The following is a 14,275-nucleotide window of genomic DNA, read 5'->3' as shown; positions in this document are numbered from 1 at the left end:
CCCAGTGCAATATCTTGTGGAACAACAATAAAAGATGTAACAAAACAAACATAGCTGCCTGCTTTCAATTTACAACTTGTAGGTGGCACTTCTGACCTATGAGTATGAGGAAAGTGGTTGCAGTACTGGATGCAGTGATGATGACTAGTCACAAGGTGGCACTATTGTACAACAAAGGTACTGTTAACAACTGCGGAAAACCTGTAGTGCTAGCTGTTTGACATTCACCTTGCTGTTGTATTATTACAGGCAGTAGGTACTTCTTTGAGTAATGAGGCTGCTGTGACAAGCTCAGGGCATGGCTATTTTACGTTCCTCCTGAAAGATGCTGCAGCTCCAACCAGCATCATATTCCAGAGACTCTAACAAAGGGAACCAGCAGCTCAACTAAGCTGATGCATCATCAGCTATCAAAAACCATTCCCCTTCATCTCAAGCATTAATCTTGCTTCAACGTCAACCTGCTTACCTTGGCCTTATCAGGATCAAGCACTGCAACTCCCTCATAACTGGTAGGAGGCACTTTTGATCCATGTCAAAATCATTAGTGCAGTAGTATTTGCCAACCAGAAGGTGTCCCTTTTGACATGCAAAGCTAAGGCTCCTATACAAGGGGGCCCCCAAGCCCTTTTCCGTAGAGCGTAATCGGCGGTTTTAATTCTACGTACTCCGTAGCGGGACCGCTCGAATTCAACGTAGAGCGTAATCGGTGCATTTTGCGTCGAGCGATATTGGCCCCTTTAATTTAACGTATTACGTAGAAGCTAACCGGATTTTACCGTAAAACGTAATTCATATGAATTGTTCGTAAAGCATAATCAAAATTTCATTAAACTTAATAGTCTACCGGCAAAGTTTACCCGTGAAAATGCATGAAATTGTGTTTCAAAGGGTCCAGATTTCAAAATTTCGCCGGACCTTCATTGCAATTGGCTCACCCCTTCGGCAGTGGACATGGTGAAAATATGTTGCGGGACCGTCGCTCCCAACTAGTAGAAATTTCTTTACCGACCTTAGCTTATTAAACAAGCAAAATGTGCAGGAAATGGTATTTGAGGGGGTCAAGATTTCATTTTTTTCTCTGGGCGGGCCTTGGCCTCTGTGCGACGGCTTGGGTCTCCGGCGCTCACGACTCTCCAGCGCTCGTCGCCCTCAAAAACTTCTCTCTGACAGAAATGTCATTACATTGAGCATATAGTCTGCCAGCAAAATTTTCCCCTCAAAATGCAGGAAATGGTGTTTCAGAGGGTACAAATTTTAAGATTTTCCCGTACGTACCTTGCGACAGTTCGTGCTTTCACTAGTTTCAGCACTCGAAATCTGAAAATGATGTTTGGGGGCGTTGTCCTCAACAGCTTAAACAAAGCTAAAACCTTGTGAATTTCTAATTGAAATGCCATTCAATTAGCTTAGTTTGTGAGCAAAGTTTGCCCTTCGAAATGCAGAAAATAGTGTTTCAGAGGGTCAAGATTTCACAATATTCCCGGGGGAGCATACCCCCGGACGCCCCTAACATTGTCGCGCCTCCGCTTTCGATGCTACAAGTGCTGAAAATTACGTCACATAAGAAATTTGTTGTCGCCGCCTCTGGCCAGCAAGACGGGCGCTTTTTTATAGTCTAAGTAGCTGTTTGAGTCTTGTTGATGGAATCATAAGTTCAAGTTGTTAGATCTCCTCTTCACGTGTTCTGCCGTCGGTGGAATTCAGACAAAAGACAATAAAAATTTGCATGATGCATTTGGAAACTTCGTAATTTAGCGTAGAGCGTAATGAAGCGTCCATAATTTAGCGTATTACGTAGCCGGCCCTCCCGAATTTAGCGTAGAGCGTTGTCGGTACCCCCCCTTGGGGGCCCTCATACAACAACTTGTGAGGAGTTGTGCTGTTCTTGCTCAACAAATCTGTCCAGCATTATCTTATCAATCATAGACTTCTGGGCCAGAAGAAGAAAACATTTTGATAAACTGCATACCTTGAAGTCGTCGCTGTCGACTGCGATGGTCTTGTTCCAGAGGTTCGGCCCCAGGAACGCAGAGGCAATAAGTGTTGGATCTGCATCCTTGGTCCAGTCGAAATGCTTGCGGTCTTTTTCCGCTGTAGGGATAATACAGAATACCATTTGAATATCATGTTCAAAACAAGTTTTAAACTTAAAGTATACACAATGTCTATCATACATACCTCACACAGGATTTAGCTATCTAAGCTTAAGAACTATTGCAGAGTTGTGTTGCAGATTAGGCATAATTGATGAGGAAATTTATATTTCAGTTTTGCTAAAGCAACTTCATACTCACTACAGATATAACTTGCAAAATTGGTTCAAGTGGCAACATTAATGGGTACATGAAATGCAAACCAGGAACTACTTTTCATGCCTAATTTCCATAATTAATGAGATAAATATATGATACCTTAGTGGCTAATGACGGAACATGCACACTGTTGACACACATATCATCAGACATATTTTATATGATTTTGGACACAATTTGCAGAATTATTGAGGCAATCCAACAATAGCTTTCTAAAGGAAATGCAAATTGCAACATATGTGATTTTGACTGATGATGAATTCAGAGGGAGATGGGAAGATCAGGTCTTCAACACACTCCAGGAGCTGGGGGTCCCCAGATCCGACTGGACTGTCTATGCCCAGTGCAGAACAACGTGGTGAGAACTGTCTGAACTGTCTGTAGCCGCCACGCATCAACAAATGATGCATGCGAACAATTGAATTGAATTGAATGAATTCATATAAATCGTGCTTGGCAAATCTGCAAGCCTGCCCTACCTAATGAAATGATTTCATATTTTGGTACAAAAGTGTGTATTTGAAGTCATATATTATGCAAATCTGATTAATAAAAATCATTTTTTAATAACTACAGATCATTAGTAGATGTCAATTTGCACAACCATGAATTTGTAGCTTTCATCATTATGCACATGAAATACATAGTTTCATTGCAGTGGTATGTACGGGAACGGGTTTTCTGCGCGTTAAAAATTTGCGTGTGCGTAAAAAATCTGCGCGTTAAAAAATTAAGTTGGGCATTGAGAAATTCTTAGGCAGAAAAATGTGACCCCATTATAATATTGATATGATTTTACATCTGTTACCTGAATTTTTGGTTTGAAAAGCCACTAATTTTTAGGTCCCTTGGGAATAGGTCAATTTGCATATCCAGAAGATTTCAAAATCACTTGAATTAGACACAAATACATGGAAAAATGACAAGTGTGAGGCTTTATATCATAAGATATAACTGCTTGAGGCTTTTTTTCCATTCTACACGCTTCATTTCATCTTTTCTAAAGCAGATTGTTTCACATGCAAATATCAAACTTTGTTGCGCGTTAAAACTTAACGTTTAAAAATCACTTTAAAACTCCTGGAAAGGGATATTTGTACTCTAGAATGCAACAATATGATACTTAATTTCATTTTGTGTTATCTTCTTCAAGCTTTTAAGTTTAAAACTGCAAAAAAATTTCAAATCCCCAGGGAATCAGCTAATTTGCATATTTTAACACGCAGGTTTTTAACGCGCAAGTTTTAACGCGCAAATTTTAACGCGCACAAAACCCCAACCCGTATGTACCAAATTGCTGTATTTTGTCATAGAAAAAAATAATATTAGGGGCAATAAAACCTGATGACGTCATCAATATGGCCAAAAAAAATCAAATTTAGAATTCTTTCTTGCCCATCTACCAATATTCGTTACGGCTCTATTCTCTCTTTCTTAATTCAATAATGAGAAAATAATATTAGAAGTTCAAAATGCCAATTTAGCCAGGTGGAATACCTTAACATGTGAGAACTAACTGCTATAAAAAGTTTCTACTTGCCAGCAAATGCCTTTCTCCCATAGCATTCTCCTTACACCTTTTAGTTGTTATATAGTCCCAAAAGTCCCTGGACCCCAATGAACCTGTTATTGGTCTTGTTTATGGATAAAGTTTTCCATTGTCATCTAGTAAAACCTGAATATAAACAAACCCAAAATGTTTCTAACAGGCTGATTTGAGTTTTTCAGGAAATGATAAAGAAAATAATCAAATTGACAAAGAAACTGCATAAATTTTGCAACCAAGATTGTGTGTAACTAACTTTTAAGTAAGAGGTTACAGAAATAAAGTTTCCTAAGAATTAGTAAAACTCTACAATACAGTGAGTCATACCAACACCATCAAGAGGTCACTAACCTATAGTATGGATGACCACAAGCTGACCCCAATACTAATTAGCATACCTAGTTAAGATTTAACCTATTGTTGCTACAGTACATGTAGGTCATGTTGACTCAAGTGTTTGTTTTGGCCTGTGAGTCAGTCACGTTTTCCAACATGTTCATCCTGCACATTGTAGAACAGGTGATGTCTGGTGCGCACTGGCCGGGAACGGCTATTGGTGTAATCTAAAAAATGGTCTGATTACCTATGCCACTACTTTTAAATGACTAATGACACTAACAACAATTCCACTGGGTGCCATAATACCACAGTAATAAAAAGTTCTTTTAGGCCTTCTGAAGATTGTCTTGAGCATCTTAAGTGCATAAACCTCAGGATTACTGATGTCGCAATTGCACATCTCTTTAAATCACTCTAAATTCTATTTTTTCTTGATTAAGGCAGCACTATGGCATCTGGTGGAATTATAGAGTTAATGTAAACAAGTCTTACATTTAGTTCTCTTCCATCTACCAGGTCTGGTGATACTAAATCCCCCATTTACAGTGTTAACATACATGACAGATCATAGGTCTGAATTATTGCCAAACATACTCTTCAATCGGTTTCTTCATGGTAACTGAAGGACAGCCAAACAAATTCTAGAGATTGTATTTATATACTAAGCTCTTTGGCATCCTTTGTCAATTCTGAGTTTGTTGATATGGAATGCCTGACACAAAACTTTTTTTTGGGTGTCGTAATTTGAAGTGTCACAAAGGCTGGCTCACACCTTATTCTGTTCCTAGTCGAACTTGGATCCATCCTCTATAATATATATTATAAGTATATAGTATATGCCCCTGCTTGGACTCCGCCTGTCACTTATGAATTATGACTCCAACCTTTTAGTGACAAGCAATTGAAATTCTGAGGCTGAGGCATTAGGGCACACAAGACAGGGAGTAACTCCCCTATTATTATCCTACCCTTCAATTAAAGTCACACTCAAATGTTAAAGTCCCATCAGATGATGCTGCCAGCACGATGTAAAACAAGCTGACATTATCACGGTGCAAAATATAAGCCAAGTGAAAAGAATAAACTTATTATAAAGTGAATAAGATATTATGTAGATATGTGTGTGACAACATGCATGACACCTAGCACAAACAATGTGGGAATTTGTTTTCTTTCTTTCAAGTCTTATACTAACTCTCATTCTGTTAAGGCAGGGCATTGTTGCTCTCTCTGTAATTGCATACATGCCTTTAAATTGAAACATCCTTTAAAGTTTAAGCCCTTACTGAAATGGAGCATTGTATCATTTTGTATTGCTTCCATTTAAAACAAAATCTTCCATTCAGAAACCACACTGTGGAAGAGTCAACATTTCTCTCTCTCTCTCTCTATATATATATATACTGATGACATTTACAGGCTATTCTTAGAGACACGTTATGTACTGTTGTAGGCAACCTTGCACATCACTTAACTCTGAACATAGGACACCAGGTGTGTGGCTACATGAATGGCCTTAAGATGAAAGCACTCCTCAAATCCGTAAGGACACCTACCAAAAGACTTGTTTGCAGTAGAGCATACAATTTTTCCTTTGATATGACAACCTTTGACTAGGTTTCTAAAAATAAAGATTCAATTGAACCATTCTAAATCCATGAAAATTGTGACTATTACTTGTTCTGACACGTTGTACAACTGGTTTTCCATGCCATACTTCATTAAAGATGCAAGAAATTGATAAAATTGGACAAAATATTGTACATGGAGTAACATATGTCACCTGTTTGGGGAAAACTAGGAGTAGGAGGGCAACAAAAATAACGAGAGGATTATGGAAACTGTCATTTCAATCGTCAAGAAGCTATCCCCTCCCTGCCCACCAAAATTTTATCACAATACAAGAATATACTAACAGCAGCCATGCAATTTCAAGCCGATTCAGACGTTGGAATGTTTTTCAGCAAATGCATAGAACCCTGAAACGGCTCCCACAATGCACCAATTTCCCTCTCCACTGTGTATTGAATCAGTTATTATCCAAATTCCTGGAAAACATTTTAAACGACCTTCAGTTTACAAAGTCAGTGTACTGGAGGCTTTGTTGTGAGCAATCCATGCCTCAAGGCATCAGATTACACAGCTTTGGTGGGGAGGATCATGGCAAGTCTTTGTAAAAATTAAACGTATGGAAGCCCAGCTGTCAGTAAAACAGAAATGATTTCCTGCCAACCTTATCAGTTAAACTCTATATCGTACTTCACAGTAACAGTGGCATAACAAGTCTGATAATGACGTTTCAGCAATCTTCATTCATTTTATTACAAACGGGGGCGTTGGTAATTTCAGGTCGCTAGACTGGCTTGACATGCGCTGTAGTCTGGCAGACTCTGAATTACGGGCAACAGAGCAGATGAATATGTTGAACAAAACTGGTTGAAGGCGGCAGAAGTGTTACCAGAAATGTCGATAAAAAGGTCTCCTTGGTCATATCAACTTCAAGAGGGAGGAAAAAAAGCAACATCAGGAATAGAAAAAAAACTACTGGTATGTTGCATTAATTTCATATTAGTCCAAATCATTATTACAGCAATTCAAACTAAAGGCAAATGGGCAAGGGAGCCCTCCGTTTCTTGTTGATCATGGCTGAATACTAAACAGATTGGACTCTGCCAACTCTATAACTTGATGGAAAAAAAGATAGCTTTGATCAGTATGGATAGTACAGGCCGTAGTGAGGCTGTGTTGACATGGCCCAAAGCAAAATTGCTGAGTTTGAACTAGCCTGGATACCAGACCCCAGCCCAGTCTCAAATCCAGACTAGGTTTGAATATGATGCATCTTTCTGCTTCCAACTCCAGACGTTCCCTGCCTGCTGACGAATAACCTGACTGTGTAAATCGATGCGTGGATTGAGATGATGGGACCTTACTGTGACCAGGATAATAAACATCCAAGTAGGTTCAACCCTATGATCTATCTTCTTATTCTTACATTATTTCACATAGATTCTACAGCTACCTTCAGTTTCAAACCTTCATTGCAATTCCTAAACATGCTTTTGAAATACATGTAAGTTCAGGACTCTCTACACTGCAGGAAACTCCTGGTCATCAATCATTTTTGAATCTCCTGTATATGTATACGATGACAGGTTAATGAACCATATGTCAATCCAGTGAAAAAGAATCACTGCCAATTAGAAGCAAGAGCAACATTTCATGAAACTGTCTGAATCTTCCTCAGGGCTGAGTGTCAAAGGCAATGTTGGCCCTGGAGCCCAAGAGCTGGCATGTTGACCCTGCCCTTGCTACTCTCCAAGCAGAGGTTGGTGGGGAAGGTTATGCCCAGCACCTCATATCTCCAGTTTTCTGTCTGCACTCACCAACGTTGGGAAGTGCTTTCAAAAAATGAGAGGTTTGGAAAGATTTGCTAAGGAGGCAATTAAGCACCAATGAAAATTTGTCAACTAAGATTAAGAAGCACCATGCAGTGAGAAGAGTAGAGTAGAGTAACGTTCAAGTTGTTAGAAGCACCAAGGAGTCCATTTCTTGCCGAGAAATAGACGTAAAACAAAGACATCATCAACAACAACAACAGAGATGTGAGAGACAGACAAATTCATCATCTTCCCCACCAACCCCTACTTGGCGAATGCCTGTGTGGTCCATGGGGAGACACTGGGCAATTTACTCACAGATGTTTGATATTAACGTTACTTGGTCTAGCCGACAGGCGTGACAGCTCGACAACATCCTGGCTAAACTTTATAAACAAAAATGGTGAACAGGACTGTTGTCGATCGTTATTATGTTTCTACATTTTGGATGCGCTCGTGTAATACACGAACCATGGACAGGCCGTGTGAAGGCAAAAATAACGCACCCGCCAAATTATGGTGAAAGCTACAAACTGAAAACAAGATGTCAACAGTGATGGAAATCACGAGCTGGCCAGCAGAAAGCTGATTTCCATCAGATATATGCAGCCGACATTTTCCTTCCTCCTGTCGCCAGGAGCGGACCTGTCTAGGGTGGCGAATTATGGCATGTCTGTGTTGTCCACTGGAAAGTTCCAGACACACGACACATTGCACCCGACCAGGAATTTCAGCAGAAAAACACTCACCATTCTGGTTGGGCTCCGGAGGCGGCTTCAGAACGCTGGGATTTTCCAGCAGCGATTTCAGCGTCATGCCGCCAAGATTCGCCGCTATGTTCACCCGGGCCGATGTTCCAGTTGACATCTTCTTCACGGTACAAGCAATTAACCCTTGCAATGGAGAAAGCAACGTGCAAGACGACCCCGATATTTTACGACCTGCAGTACCTGTGCAGGCTGGATCATGTACTTCTAGGAAAACTGGGTAACTCCGCCCATCTGGGAAGATTTCATAAATTATGTTCATGAGGTGATGAACCTGCAGCTGATTGGTCAGCTGTTCGCGGTTAGTGTTGACGTTTCTATGGCAGCTCCTGCGTCTCACGTGCCAGCCATGCGGATTTGTTGGCCGGTGTATGTTGCTCCATCCAGTCCAGGCCCCCTCATATTGAATATGCAAGTAGGGGCACTGATATGGTCTTCAGGGATGGTAGGTGGGCATTAAATAATAACAGATAGGATAGATTTGGGGAAATTGGAAGTCACTGCACAACAACCGAAAGAAGAAGAAGAAGAAGCTGTGCTTTTCATTCCCGATCCCGTGACGACATTACCCTTGATGTTTTCTTGGTTACATCAAGGGCGCTATAAAATAAACAACTTATATCTTGTTCTTACTGGGTCAAGTCTGGGAGAAGATGAAATTGTTCTCAGTCACTACATATTTATCAAGGCAACATGGCAGCAGCACTAGCCAGCAGGTAGCCAAGGCAACACTGACGCATTTCAGTCAATAAGGAATGATGCCGGAGGGAGACAACATAATTTTCGGATTGGAGTGAGGTGGAAGCAAAACATTACAGTACAGTTAGGGCAAGGAGGTTGAAAAAAGGAACCTCCTTGGTTAGGGTAAACAATGGTGGATGCAGGCTAACTAATAGATCCCACATTATTTGAAATATTTTGCATTGCCAATTACAAATGTAATTTACAAATCTGAAGCTATCAATGTTGTTAAATGCACCTGTTTTCTGATCTCCATCGGTGGTCAGTTGGGTAGTTTGGTACTCTCCAAGCAGAGGTTAGGCTCCGGCTGTTTTTCTTAACGTTTTTTTAGTCGTTTTTATCGGGCTTTCTATTTTGTCATTTTTCTTGAAGTACGCTGGCGCAGCCAGGTTTTGACACAGCAAGGTATTAAAAAAAAAATAGAAAGCCCGATAAAAACGACTAAAAAAAAGTTTAAAAAACAGCCTGAGCCTAACCTCTGCTTGGAGAGTATAGTTTGGCCTATGGCTACTGTTTTGCCCAATAGAGATCTGCTTGGAGATAACCTGTCACAGGTATCGGATGATATACATGTTCATTACAGGTAACTTGTTAAAAAGAGTGTCGCGGCCAGTTCTACTACTAGGTTGTGCTCAGACCCAAGAATGAATTTGATGAGATTCCTAGCTGGTTTCTGTAATGTTAACTAATTAATCAATTACTTTTCGGTGTTCCAAAATGCATGATGGTTTGCCATCACTGTCACTTTCAAGGGAGTGTTCATGAATAGTAAAGATAGACTGAAGTGATGTTTTCCTGTAGCTTAGAATCCATTTTATTCTAGCTCCAGTTTGTAGACTATGTGGTTGCATAATTGTACAGTGTTCTTCCATTGGAATGGTTGGGCCTTACGTAGTTGATAAGTTCTGGTGTTAGATATTTCTGGGATTCAGTGAAATGGGAATTGAATTTCTGAATACCTGTTTGAATCCCCAGTGTCATGCTGTAACGTTACTAGATTTGGACTTTGGAATTACTACTGTATTACCCGACATTGCAAATTACTAGTAGTTAAAAAACACAAAATTTCTCAACTTCTGGACCAGGTGTGTTTTCTCAGATGGGTGTGATATGGTTATGAATGAAGTACAATATGGTGTATTCCCCATCACCCTCGGTCCCAGCCCACCTGCGGTTCGAATGACCCTTCGGCCGATCCTACCCGCGGTCGGGCTGGTACCTTAGGTGATACGGAATACTGTAAATGCATTTAAGTTCGCGGAGATTTAATTTCGCAGTAGCGGGAAAATGGACTTTTCGCGGTGGTTTTAAGTTTGCGGTAGCACCATGTATTGTAGTCTCTAACTGTTATGGAAAAATGTTTGCAGTAGTTTTAAATTCGCGGTGAATCGGCCGCCCCGAAACCACGAACATTAATCCACCGCGAAATTTTCTGCATTTACAGTACTATTGTTGTATTCTATATGTTCATATAAATTAGCCAACCGGACGAGCAGTGACTCATGATACACTGTCATCTCTATGTGCATTAGGTCTTGACACCATTTCTGGGACAGTCTCCTAACAAGTCAGGTACAGATACATTTGTACTAAGATTCAGAAAACCAATCAATTGAAACCAGCAGGTTTCCACAGTAAGTACTGATGGCCAGTGCATTGAAGCACCTCAATGACCCCTTATCAAACTGCCTTGACCAAAATGTCTAAGTTTAGAGAGTCATCCAATTTTTTACGCCACTTTGAAGGGTGACACGATTTTTTTCCGAATCACTGACTTTTCTTTCAGTGTTGCATCATCAATTGTTCTCGTATTTTGCCTGTGGCCATCATACCCATAGTCCTGAAAGTCCTCTTTGAATCATTTCAGCTACATTAAGCAAAAGTGCTACTGTTATCTGTAACACTGCTTTAACAAAGAGCAAAGAGATTGTACAGAAAATTCTCATAAATGTCTTTGCATTACATATGTTCTCAGGACTTGGCATCATGGGCCACAGAACCATAGCAAAATCATCCAATCCAGGCATGTAACCTACAGTACGTTGACCTACGTAGCCATGTACAGGACAAGACATGCAAAGGAATGGATGGCCATGACTCACTTTCTGGGACAGGGAGATCGATCACCTGAACGGGCAGTCTCTGCTCTTCCTGCATCGATCTCTGAATTCAATTTTGTAAAAAAAAAAGCACCTTTTCCCCAATTTGTTTCCCTAGTGAATGACATGTAGGGCAGGTATGGAAAACAATATGTCTGGGTTAAGATAAGACCCACTGGGTTGTTAGAATTTGGACATCATAAATGTTACATTGGTAAACTAGAGTTCTACACATCATACCTTTAATTGCTGAGTGTTTCTTTTTGATTATGCAAAACAGCTCCATTTTCTTAAATCATATCAGTTATGTGATCTTCTATGCCCAGATGACAGAAGTTGTCCAAAATAATATAGCAGTCTTGTCTTAACCAAGAATGCCCTTCTAACCTTTTCTCACAATCTCACAATCCAACCCCTTTGAAATTTCTTGAATTACTCTTTTGGCTCCAGTAGTTCCCCAAAAGCCCCTGAGGGGTAGAAAAACCTACACCATTTTCTCTCTTCCTTAATAACTATTTACTCCCAACCTGGTAGCAGGTCCAGAACACAAGATATCAAAACCGGATGTTCCACAGCAGCACTCACCTCACCTCACCTACATGAAGTCCCATCCTCATCCTCATCAAGAGGGTCAGGGACCATGGTTGCCTCCAGCACAAGTCTTCGCCATCCCTAAATCTAGTCATTTTGGGGTCTCATCACATATGGCTTATATGTCAAGATTATCTATCCAGGCACTCTCGATGTATACCGTCCATCCACATACAAACATAAAACAAAATTCAACCTTGTCTACGAAGATAAAAAAGTGTAGTATGATACTTGTCATACAACACCTTATAGTCCTGGGTGACAGTTCTTTATAGTGTGTAAAGGAACAATACCTTAATGTGCCTTAGGGCATGGTGGGTCATAAATTTTGAGTCATAAATCTGTAATGTTTTTTGATCACTTGACAGCTTGTTCGAGTGTCCTTGAACCTTACACTGTAACCTTTGGGTGGTAGGACTATTATGTAACCTTAGGCCACACTGACTTAATTGTGTGGATGACATAACGTTACATAGTACATTGATTTTTTGCCTGTTCTGAAAAAAACAAACCAAACTGTGGCCTCTTGTCACCCAAGAGCATCCCTGGTCAATCAGAAATTTATGGTTGCCAGAGGATCTGCTCTCCAGGGTAAGGGGCACATGGTCAGGGCATGGGGCCACAACACTCTTGTTCCCTCTTTAAACAAGATTGAAATGGCATTAATTGTCTATTACAGTCTTGCTAGTGGTGAACATAGGACAAGTCAAGCCTGGGAAAGAATGGACTGGATGTTTAGTCCTGTGGATTATATAGCAGCATTTTTTTTACTGAATTTTTCTTTTTTTTTCACTCGCTTGACTTACATGGAGCAGCACCGACGCTGTGAGGCAGAGACTAAGAGACGGTCTGCCTAAACACCACAAACGACCACAAACGACTCTAATATGCAGTGTATATGGGCCAGAAACCTTGTGTGGCGCTCTGGAGACATTGTTTACACATGAATTTAAAATAAACGCAGCAAGTCCTACGTATTCCCCAGTTATTTTAAGTTAGTCCGCCGGTTTCAAGATCGAAGCAATTCTTGACCACCATGTTGGATCGCCCGTGCTAGGGGTCTGCATGGGGAAGTTCTCGATACCTTCCTCGGTTCCATAGACGACATGGCGATGAAATTATGGAAGCTGTTGGTTCATAGATTATAGCATGGCACTATTCTATCATTGTCAACTTATAATACTTGTATACTAAGTGTTTTTCAGCCTCAAATGCAAGCATGCATTCATTGACAGCGCTTCGATCTTGAAACCGGCGGACTAACTCGAAATCACTGGTGAATACGTAGGACTTGCTGCATTTTTTAAATTCATAAATGTATAAATAATGTCTCCGGAGCGCCACACAAGGTTGTTGACCCATCTGCATATTAGAGTCGTTTGTGGTCGTTTGTGGTGTTTCTGAGTCGTTTGTGGTCGTTTGTGGTGTTTAGGCACACCCACTAAGAGACAGCAACAAAAAGAGTGGCTCCTCCTCCCTTGCTTACCACCCACCTCACTGCACTATAAAGATTTTAGTGTTCCAGACTTTTCTGTACTGCCCTGGGCTTGAGTAGCCACATGAGACATTGTCACACACAAGCAGCAACTGAGGCTGATCTGACATGAACTTTTAATGCTTGGCCAATGCGAATGCCGATGATGATGATGATGATTTACAAGGAATTTTACACCATGATGGCAAAAAACAGATACAAAGCTTTGGCCCCACGAGTATGACGTACACTGATGAATCAGAATAGTTACGCATCAATGCCAAACACTTAACTGCAACAGAGACCTTTCATACTGCAGAAACCAACAATACTGTTTCTCAAGTCACTGACACACTCCTGCCAACAGAGGGTTTCCATGGGGAACTATGAATAACACAATACTAATCAGGGTTGTAACAAACCAGGGCTGTCTCCAGCTTTGAATATTTTTCTGTCTCATTCACATTTTTTCATAAAAACTTTCAACAATTTCATGTTGGGAAGTTCATATTTTTTGGCCAGTTGGGTTAAGTTTTTATTTGTCCCGAGAGGCAACTTTCTATCCTAGAATGGAGGAACATGTATAGGAGATAGCCCTGGGTGATTTAACATTGTGGTTATCAAATTACAAAAGGGTGGCAATCTTGACCCATAACTATGACTGTGTCAGCCATGAAATGTTTTGACAAAAAGATACTAAGAATTCGGTGTCTGATAGTTGAGAGGGGAAGATAGAAAGATTGTGAAAAACAAACAACTTCAATGTTGTTAAGTATCAAATCAATGGTAAGTACAGTTAAACCATTATTTTCTCGCAAAAGGAGTATAATACAATCATATATCAGGTAAAGGGTAATCACTGAATCACAATGGACAAAACAGTTGTCATAAAAGCTTTGATTTAGTGGTGATTATTCAGGGCTTTTGTTAGCTTGTTTCGCATATCCAGTAAACCATGTCATGGAGTTTATACTGGCAAGTGTAAGCTTTTATTTGACAGATTTATTTGACCAACTTACACAG

At 40.4% G+C, this 14,275-nt stretch overlaps 1 protein-coding gene and 1 long non-coding RNA gene across 4 annotated transcripts in view; one reads left to right on the top strand and one right to left on the bottom strand.

Moving 5' to 3' along the window:
* Window positions 1-14,275, bottom strand: part of LOC118419016 (hepatic leukemia factor-like) — a 30,520-nt gene that overhangs the window by 14,352 nt on the left and 1,893 nt on the right. The window contains exons 1-2 of one of the 3 annotated variants that reach the window (XM_035825236.1): window positions 8,330-8,589; window positions 1,973-2,094 (exon numbers count right to left, since the gene is read on the bottom strand). In XM_035825236.1, coding sequence (XP_035681129.1) covers window positions 1,973-2,094; window positions 8,330-8,447 — 240 coding nt within the window. In that variant the 5' untranslated portion in view covers window positions 8,448-8,589. Of the gene's footprint in view, window positions 1-1,972; window positions 2,095-8,329; window positions 8,590-14,275 lie in introns of those variants that run through there. The other 2 variants (XM_035825237.1, XM_035825239.1) reach the window with 2 other exon arrangements.
* Window positions 8,707-12,640, top strand: LOC118419017. The gene is made up of 3 exons (XR_004831581.1): window positions 8,707-8,792; window positions 10,621-10,660; window positions 11,064-12,640. It is a non-coding gene; the product is annotated as an uncharacterized LOC118419017 (long non-coding RNA).

This window comes from Branchiostoma floridae, chromosome 7 (genome assembly GCF_000003815.2).
Source record: "Branchiostoma floridae strain S238N-H82 chromosome 7, Bfl_VNyyK, whole genome shotgun sequence".
Taxonomy (NCBI): domain Eukaryota; kingdom Metazoa; phylum Chordata; class Leptocardii; order Amphioxiformes; family Branchiostomatidae; genus Branchiostoma; species Branchiostoma floridae.
Note: the sequence above shows the minus strand (reverse complement) of the source record. Positions and strands in the feature narration are given on the sequence as shown.